The sequence below is a fragment of the Halyomorpha halys genome, unplaced genomic scaffold (assembly GCF_000696795.3).
Source record: "Halyomorpha halys isolate HHAL.00 unplaced genomic scaffold, Hhal_1.1 Scaffold497.1, whole genome shotgun sequence".
NCBI classification, from domain to species: Eukaryota; Metazoa; Arthropoda; class Insecta; order Hemiptera; family Pentatomidae; genus Halyomorpha; species Halyomorpha halys.
The window spans coordinates 373,068-383,703 of NW_027113287.1; the positions used below are offsets into that span (position 1 = coordinate 373,068).

The 10,636-nt window shown below is 30.0% G+C and overlaps 1 protein-coding gene across 2 annotated transcripts in view; it reads right to left on the reverse strand.

Moving 5' to 3' along the window:
* Window positions 1-4,347, reverse strand: part of Mct1 (Monocarboxylate transporter 1) — a 107,902-nt gene extending 103,555 nt beyond the window's left edge. For both annotated transcript variants that reach the window (XM_014425149.2, XM_014425147.2), the window contains exon 1: window positions 4,243-4,347. In XM_014425149.2, the coding sequence (XP_014280635.1) occupies window positions 4,243-4,339 (97 nt within the window). In that variant the 5' untranslated portion in view covers window positions 4,340-4,347. The remainder of the gene's footprint in view (window positions 1-4,242) is intronic.
* Window positions 4,348-10,636: the final 6,289 nt, after the last annotated feature.

A 10,636-nucleotide genomic window follows, 5' to 3' on the forward strand; every position in this document is an offset into this window, starting at 1 on the left:
CAGAAAATCGATTACTGCTAAAAACATGAAAGACACCATATTCATTTACTACTATAGCTGTAATAATGATATACTTCACAGCAAAACCATTGGTAGTGACGTGCTGAAAATGTTATTATACTGAACTTAATTATATAAAATTTACTGATTTTTTTTTTTTGTGTGTTTGTTTTCATAAAATTCTTAATTTGAAAAGTAAAATTATAGTATAATAAGGACCAGATAAGCGGCCAAGATCTAGACACTTGGTTATTGTATTATATAATTATATTAAGATTTCATCCTGTGTGGACTGTTTTATTAAATTTATTAATTTAATTTTATTAAGTAAAGGGAGGTAATTAAAAAAAATATATATATATCACTTGTGATATTTAAAACATATTAATCAATTTTTAATTATAATATATATTTTATTTAAATTATGTAAAATATTTGTTATATTTTTTTTACAAGCCAAAACTAACACGAAAAGGTTTAAGCATAATATAAATAAGTAATTATTTAAAATAAATATAAGGAACTACTTTTCTACAATGCACCACTCTGACATGTCGCCCTCTAATGCACACCAAACTTCCATTATTTGTTTTAACGAGATTATTGAATCAGAGTGACAAATAAGTTATTCTAATTAATTAAATTTTAGCTCTTTTAAGTGAATGAGTACCTCTATTTATAGTTTCCGAAAACAGATACTTATAGAAGTGTTTGGGTAAGGTTCAAAGTATGGAACGAAACAGCATATTTTGATTAAATCATTTTTCACGATATCTTTCCGAAAAATTGACATTTGATGTAATAAAAACAGTTTGATATTCATCACCTAGTAAAATCTATTAAAAAATTAATAGTTTTTAACTGAGTAATACTGTAATGAGTAACTGAGAAATGAATAAATTCATTTTTTTAAAAGGAAAATTAAGAAATTAACAACAGAAAATTTATAATTTAACATTTTTATATACATACATGAAATGGATCACAATTTAAAAAAGCAACTGTTTTTACCAATATTTGTTTTTCAATTTCTGTCGATGTTATTGGTTTTTAAATTTTTTTATGTTCAATAAGGAGAATAAGTAGTTGAGAAAGTATAAAAATAAATTAATAAAATTTTGTTTTTTGTGATAATATGGTTTTATTACAAGACAAATATTTCTTTCAGACCAATTTTAGCCAAATACGTATATTTTGGGATATGGAGAATGTTTTCCTAACCAAAATAAAAAAGGTGTATAATAAAGGTTGCTTGCCTCCCGGGATATTGCCCTTGACCTTATTTGTTTTCTTCTAGACTGGTAAAACAGGCGGGATGAGTAAACCGTATTGAACGAAAATATTCAATGAGGCCGGAGTTTGAATGATTGGTTCAGGTATGAATAAAAACAAGAGTACATACAATAGTATTAGTATATACCTGGATAAAGATTATAAATATTATAACTACGATCTAACCAGTATTTTACATAAAAATATTAATAAAATAAATTTAAACATTATTATTTTACCTATTTTTTTAATAAAAAAAAAATTGTTTTTATTATGTTCATACAATTATTGTTATTATTTATATATTATGTAATTATTGTGTTGTTTATTTTCACCTCGATGTTAGATTGTAATTAGCATCAATAAAACATAATAACTATTTTACATAAATTAAAATCTAGTTCATTATTGAAAATTTTAATTAAAATCATTAAAATTGTATTAATATGCTTTAATATAAAAAGTAAAAATGTGTTTTTATTACATTTTTATGGTCTAATTAATTATTATATATAATGTTGTATCGTTTAAATTTGAATAATTGTAGCTATTGAACTAGAAATTTAATACCAAAAACATTAAATCAAAATGCTATATTTGTATGTTCGATTCTAGCTATAGAAGTCAGGAAATCGAAAAATTAATTGATTGGTTTACGTCCTAAATTCATTAAGTTTCAGTTAAAAATAATATTTAAAAAACTTGTGGGGACATTACTATGTTAGCTGGAAACACATTTACCGATTCGTTTAATATGAAAAATATGCTAATTGAGTGAGTTCAGTGAGAATAAAATGCAGAAGTCAACGAACTAACAATTATTCAACTCGATATTACTGTTTCTGATCAGATGAATAGATGAATCCTATTATTAAAAACGAAGGAAACTTCGGCAGCCTATGACATGTTAATTTAATTAATATTTAATAATCTAATAATTTAATTAAATATCAGCATAATATGAATTTACCATATATACAATAATTATTCATAATGCATATATTGTATATGCATTTATTGTATAATATACAATAAACTTATAGTATATTGTAATAAATAGTATATTATAATATACTATAAGTAGTTGTCGGATAAATTAATTTTTGTATTCTCTTATAACTAAAATTTTATTAATTAATTTTTCATAATCCTATTTTTTATCATACATTATGAATTATTATGGACATGTTTCCCCTGCTATTAGAGCTAAATATTATTTTTAATTTTGATTTATTTTTTCATTATTTTTTAATAAAAAGATCAAGATCAATTTAATAATATTATTATTAATAATCATAAATACTAATATCGTTAGGTCATTTTTAGAATTTTAACTCGAGTGTTATGTTTAATTAAAGTAAGTTATATAAATTGTTTTGATATCTTTTAATATATTATTTCACTCTAACGTTACTTATGTAAACTCTGTAAATTATTTTATTTACAAATTATGTAGAATAATGATTAATTTTCAATCTACATACCCTTTGGCTTTACGATAGTAAGGCAAATTACAATTCTGTAGTTTTCGGCCAAGCGCTCTTGAAGTTTCTAGGGTTCACTTCAAAGTTATTTTAAGTAATTACCGAACCCTTGATGCTCACGCGAATGCACAAATTTATTCCATATTTCTCTCAAAGCACCACTTTATTTGGACTCATTGGAACTAACTCAAAACCTAGATTGACATTGCCCCTAATAATCTAGCCTTATGATGTTCAAATAATTTACACTTCAAGTGTATACAATTTTTTTTGGATTACAGATTCCTTTTTCAGGGCCATCCTTGAGCAAGTAGAGTCCTTACAAATTAGGAATCTTTGGTTTATCAATAAATAATATTAATTTAAATTATTACTTTTTATTATATTTGATTAGTAAAAAATACTTGACTTGTTTAAAAACAAAAGTTAAACAATTACTGAAGCGATCGCAGGATTTAGGGGGACCTATAGATTGAGGGACCCAAGGCTCTTAGTAAAACCAGATCTGCTTTCTTTAGAAGTTTACATAGATTTCAGATCATAAATGACATTTTATTTGAAGTGAAACTAAAACATAAGTATGATGGGGGTTTCTATAGAACCTTTTCGCTTACCGTAGTCGAATTCCTAACAATAACATTTTTGTTTAATGTAATGAACTAATTAATAACCATTAATATTTACTTCTGGTAGCTGCATCGTCAAAATTTCTGGAATATTTCATACGCTTCCCATAGAAAAGGCTTAGAATACAGAAAGCGCCAATAGATAAGAAGAAACCGAACCTGAAGGATACAAACCTCCCTCCCACGTGGGTTGCTCCCGGACTCCACTATAACTATTTCCAGCCTCTATTTCTGTCTTCTCGTGTGTCCCGTTGCAGTCCTCAGGCACTGATGCAATATTCGGTGTACATTGTCGAGATAGTCAGTAGGTATCGCTACGTCAGTAAGAATTGTTGCTTCAGCAGTAGTAACCTTGTTTACTATAATTTATGGCGTTCGATTCAATGACACCTGTTGCATCATTTAATTGATTCCGTTGGCGCCTTGTTTGTACTGGAATGCTGTATAAATTTATTAGGAAAAAAAAAAAAGTAGGATTCTCTTTTTTTTTTTCTCGAACTGGTAGGATGCCAACACGATATCAATGTTAGAACATATGATTTAGGAGTTTACAGTGGCTAAAATACATTATATGAATCATAAACATAAATATATGAAGAGGAAACTTTGTCTAAAAGGTCAATGTTGAATAGTAGCAAATCGATCAGATGCCCCAAAAACCAAGTTTAGTTCTATTTATTCAAAGGAACAAAATGTCAATTATATGATATTATTAATATAATTAAATATAAGATACATCAATAAAATGAAATATTATCTTTATTCTCTGCTCTATGAATAAGAATATAACAATGACCTAGCTCACACATTGCACAATTACACCCTATTCACTATAGAGCTATACTAAAGTTAACACTCACCAAAGATGTGTATCATGAAGCTGGCGAATACGACAACCCATCCCCATCCTCCGTCGGGCGGGGTGATCCCCTTGACTTCGACTCCGCCGTGGCTCATCGCGGACTGAACTGTGAACCGAGCACTGGGTCGCGCATGCCCCCTCTCTCCGCTCTTATCTCGATTTATGGCTGTACACAGGGGTGGGTTTCCAGCATTGGGTTCAGAGTGGTCACTGGGTCAGGTACCTTTTTTTTGTAACTTTTAATTTACTGAAGGGAATTACATTATTTGTTTTAAAACGAATACTGATCGATTCGCTGAATTGTAGAATAGGCAGGCAGTGTGTGCCTTCAGATCCACTGCCAATGAGGAAAACAGTCAATTTGTGGTTTAAAGTTTGCTTTTGTTTATTAAAATAGTTTATGGGGTGTATACATATACTGCAATAATATCTAGTGAAAAGAATTATAAATTAGTTCCTATCACACTTACACGTAAACGGATTTCTGTCGATTTGAAAACTCTCACTAATGAGCCAATTAGTGTAATAAAGTAACTGCTTTCGCTTCAAGTTGTATATAAATATTTCTCCCTCTTGGAAGAAGATAGTTGACCGTACGAAGTAGATTGTTGGAAGATAGTTCGGGTGGCGGTCAATGAAGGTGCAATATATTAAAAACACTTTGATGTTAACCAACCCTTTTTGGTCTCAACAGTCTTAAACCTTTAAGTATCAGACACACATCTTATCTGTTAAGTCAATTATTTTTATTATTATTAGTATCTTCTTCTTAGTTGTTACTGTACTTTACCTTTGCCTCATTTACTGTTTACCATTTTTTTACTGATAAGTATAGAGGATATAAAGTCCAAGAAACGTCGAATTTAAATTAAGTACACAGTCAGCGTCAGAAAAAAATCTTTATCGATTGATATAAAATATATAAGTTGTATATTATGATTATATTCTGGTTAAAACTGCATTGAACGGATAAGTTTTATACAGAATATTTCGTCTCCTGAAAAATCAAGACTATGGACTTAAATCCTTTTATCCTATTAAAAATCCTATCAGTAACATTGCTGCCAAGCAAAGACTTACAGCTCCAGATCAGGGAGCGGCTATTCTGACACCCTAAGAAATAAGTTTTCCATTGAAAAATGAAATATCGGGTCCGCCAAGCAAACCAAAAGCTATAAAAAGAAATATCTAAACCATGGGCCACATAAAATCGTTCCGATCGCAGGGAGGAGGTTGCAATAGCTCGATTGAGAATAGGACATACGAATCTGACTCATTCCTATCTAAGCAATAAGGAGCCACCGCCAAAATTTCAATATTGTAATAGTACACTAAGAGTCAGCCATATCTTTCAGGAATGTCATTTCTATGCTGCGGATGTAAGTAGATAAGGATTAGGACCGGGTATATTGGAGGCGCTCAATGATGAAAAAAGCTTAAAATTAATATTAATTTTTTTAAGAAGGAAAACCTTATTGAAAAAGATTTAAATATTAAATTCGAAAGCATTTAAATTTAGATTAAGGAAAATAAAATAGAAAACATAGGCGTATTACGTCCTAAAGCCCTAATGAACAACAACAACAACTTATCAGTACAGGTTTATACTTACCTTTTTACCATATCTGTTACTATTTAGTAATAAGTATTATTCTACTATTTATTACACTAGTTCTATATTTACAATTCTATTACGCATGGTCTACCTATTATTAATTAGTTTCCTATTCATCTATATTTATATTTTCTTAGCTTAATTTGTTTCATTCTTTTAAATTTTTTTTGTATAATTTCTTACTCTCTTTGTATGTATATTCATTTTTCATGAGTATATATACAAATGCTTGTTTATGTATATGTATTCATGATCAATGTGTATGTATTGTTTTCGTTTATCCCAGATGAATTTCTGCAAAGTGGGGCGAAATGTAGGTTTTTATTATTTTATATCTTTATTGACCACCACACAGATTATCTTCCTCTTTATCGAAGATAGATAAACTTTGTATATGACTACATATGTAGAAAACAAAAAAATTATATCACCAGAGTAGAAAATATTCACATGTTTTTATTTTTAAACTTGGAGAAAAAATTCGGTTTCTGTCCTTAGTCAAATTTGTGTTCAAGTTTAATCAATCGAACTATTCGTCCGATTTTGATGAAAATTTATGTACGAATTGTGTGGTTTGGCACGTGGTTGGTTTGATTTTATCATATTCCGCTAACTACATTCGCTTACGCATGCGTAAATGTATTCTTCTTTGCATAGCTATATTTCAAACTTGGTTTTTGCACACTTTTTGGAGAGAAGTTGCACAGTTGGTGGCTTTTATTCACAAATGACAAATCAAATTCATTAACTGATAAAGTTTATTCGTTTTCATTTTTATTTAGGTAACTATGTGCCTATGTCAGTATAACTCTTTTTCTCTGGAATAAAACTCAATTACAACTGCCTAACTAATTTCTGCGTTGCTTGGCAATGTTTCAATGTAATGTCAGAAGGCATTCCAAATTAACTTCACGCTCTTTCATTATTTATGTTGAAAGTAAGATTACTTTCTGTTAGTTTCGCATTATAAATTAGACAATCCAAACTCCAAAGTTAGGCCAGGAAATTCTCATCACCTTTTGGCACCTACCGACCATGTTAGCAGAAGTTATGGGGTGAATGTAGTCTTTGGATATTGTTTTTTTTTTTTCGAAACTGACAACTTTTTATTCAAGGAAAAATTTACCCTTTATCTTCGCTTCGTTGGAAAATGTTTCGGAAAACTCGTTCACAAGCTAGCCTATCTACAAATTATCGTATTAGAAGATCTTATCAACCTTAACATTCATTTTAAAATTTACATTATTCAGAAATCAAACAAGTACAAAGTATTTTTTATCCTTTATACATACAGATTGAATAATGAAGATTAAAATAATTTTTCAGATGGGATAGTCACTAAGATTAGTATAAATCATTTAAATATTTATTATTGTGTTATTGAGGATGTCGTAATAACAATTCCAGCACCATTCAATGCCTTTTAATAGAAAGGCGTAGAACACCCAATAATATGAAATATATGTCACCACTGGATTATCTGAAGAAATTTCTCTCTTGGCAAGGGTAATGTTAAAATATAACACCAGAGTCGGAATGGGATGTGGTAGGAAGTGTCATCGTTCCCCTCCCCCACCAATAGTTTGAAACCAGAAAATTATGGTGAAATATTAATAAAAGAGGTTTTATACTCAAAATAGGTAAATTAAAAAAAAAACATTCAGAGGAATGTTTAGGAAATAATAATAAAAGGAATATTCAGTTTAGGAAATAAATTCTGGAGGGGATCAGTTAATCCGGTTGAAATAGTTAATTTTAGGTAATATAGTAGTATGTAGTATATATAATATAGTGTAGTAGTATATATAAATATAGTATATAGGTGCCAGATGCATAAAATCTATCAGCCATCTACAAATAATTTTAAAAATTAGTTTCTATCAAACTTAACACGGAAACGCATTTCTAGCTGTTCTGAGACACTTGATAATTAGGTGATTAATTTTATTAATTAAAGAATTAGATCTTTTTTGTTTTGTTTTTCGGCTATAACTTCTAAACGCTGCAACTTAGCGAAATAGTTGTGTAAGTAATTAAACAGCATTAAATTCTGCGGCGATCGAGTACTATAAACTAATAATTTGTTCAAGTAGTATGGTCGTAAACCACCAGCTTTTCGGTTGTAGCCGATTTGTTGAAGTAAATAAACAGCCATAATAGGTGATTTACGATCTACCACATTACAAAATTATTACATTGTAGTACTCATTAGATGTTATTTAATTTGTCTTGTTTTAGTTTTCACTAGGATTCATAGTTTAGAACTTAGAGGCGTAAAACCAAAAGAAAGGCTTTTTCGAACGAACATTTAGAATATCTTACTTGATCAAACTTATTAGCTACTTAGTTACCTTCTTAGGACCACCAGAAATACGTTTCAATGGTGTATGTAGTATTATACTCAACTCACCTCATTCCTTGAACAAAATATTGTCCTTAATCTTTTCCAATCTGGTTTCCGTTCGCGCAATTGTCTCTGCCAAGAATTTCGTTATTCTCTATTACTCTACCGACCAAAAAATCACAATTCTTGTCCTCATTGACTTTTCAAAAGCCTTCGACTCCTTTGATCTCACAATCCTTCTCTCAAAACTACACAATATTTCGCTGTCCATTAGTTCCATGAACTAGTTTCATTCTTTCCTGTCTCTCCACTCCCAAACCGTGGTTTCTAATAAATCCTCATCATCATCACTATTTCTCTTTCACGGTATTCCTCAAGGTTCCTCTCTCTCACCAACCCTATTCTCCATATATATGATTTACCTAACGTTATCCACCGCTCCTAATACTATTTATATGCCGACGACCTACAAAAATACAAATCTTTACATTCTTCTGTCATGGTCGAGCCGAAAGCTCCAGGAAAACATTGACACCATACACCGTTGAGCTTCCGAAAGTAAATTGAGTCTGAATCCAGCAAAAACCCTTCTTTAATTCCTATCCATTATTATACCTCAACAACATACCTATCAAGTTTCAAAACACCATAAGAAAGTTAGGAGACACTGCTGATCAGCACTTAACACGCGCTCTTATGTTATGTGCTTTAATAATCCGAAAAATTATCTCTATCATGAAACAGCTCCTAAGATCCCGTGATTCATTTCCTTGAAGTACCCGTCACCTTCTAGTATCTTCCCTTATTCTCCCACATTTCGACTACCGATGCCTAGTTTATGGAGATATCCATTAAACAAGAAAAGAGTGCAAAAAGACTAATGAACTGCTTTATGAGATTCATTTTCGGTATCCCAGGCGTTCTCATATCTCCCATTACTATAACGAGCAAAGCTATTATTACTATATCTATCCTATTATCCGGAGACAATACCTCCTTAGCACATTTATATTCCAAAACTTAATTACTAAAACACCTTCCTATATCACTGCACTCCTCAAACTGAGTTTATCCATTCACCTATCAAACACTAGACCCCATTAAATCCCTACCTATAGAACTGCCTCCTTTTTGAAAAATCCTTTGCTGTTCGAGCTACCTCATTTTGAAACTCTTTGCCCATATCTTCCTCCTTAACTTTATTCAAACATCAGCTATATATCCATCTCCTAGACTATCAAACTTCTGTGAACTTATTAATAATAGGGAACAATATAACCATGGATAAATATGTATTTTATTTTATTTAAATATTGTAATAGATTTTTTCGATTATGTTTAAAAGTTGATGCAGCACGAAAAAAGCTGCTAAAACTGTTCCCAATTGTTATTCTGAGGGGACCAAGTGTCCCAGTATAATGATTGAGTTTCATTTCATTTATACTTTAGTTCTGAAAAAAAATATGCTAAGTTCAGTGCAACACAGGATGCATACGTCTAAATAGTAAAATAATATATTATATTTATCAACCATATCCTTTTTTTTATTTATTTAATACCAGATCGCCTGATGAGCCTTACATGGTTGATGTAACCGTAACTTTTTTTTTTAAACAATTGATTATGGGGGGGGAGAGAGGGGGTATAGTCTAACCATATCTTGGCTGAATGTTTTCCATTAATTATGTTACATTGAGCAAAGTAAAGGTTTTGAAAAAAACTAAAAAAGAGTATGCTTAAGTTTTTTTAAATATTTTCAGTGTTTGTAATAGTTAAAAGCATAAAAATTCAAACAATGCTGTGGTTCTCACTGCCTCTCAAAGCGTGTACCAAATAACCTCCCTCACACCAAATCTTTAAATGCGAAATTCGATATTCCTTTAATTGGTCTCATCATTGTTGTATTAAATGATTATATAAGTCTCTTAAGTTGTAATAAATTAATAATAAATAAAACACTTTAAATGATAAAAATTAAATTCAAAGTCATCTCTAATTATGGCGGTATTAATTAATTTGTTTATTTTCCTACCAAACCCTATCGTTTTAAGTAATTTTTTGTGATAAAATCTTCTGTAAGAGATTTGGTTAATTTATAATCTATTTTGTTTATTTGAATATTTCTGATTGCATAATGTTCTCTGATTTTAATTTGTCGGAACGTCCCGCTTATCAGTTGGCTCATTGGTAATTAGTCACTCTATGTGCCTTGTTGTTCCTATGATAGCTTCATTTTACCCTAAAAGGTTAGCAGATATAGCTAAATTCTGTTAAATTGTATACGTAATTTACATATTATTGTTTTTAGTTAATTATGTATGTGTTAATGTAAATTAAAATAAATGTAAATTAAAAGTACCATTAAAAAAATGGACCGGAATATACGAATTTAGCTATAATATGTATTAATTATTGGAGAAGTTTGTCGGGGGG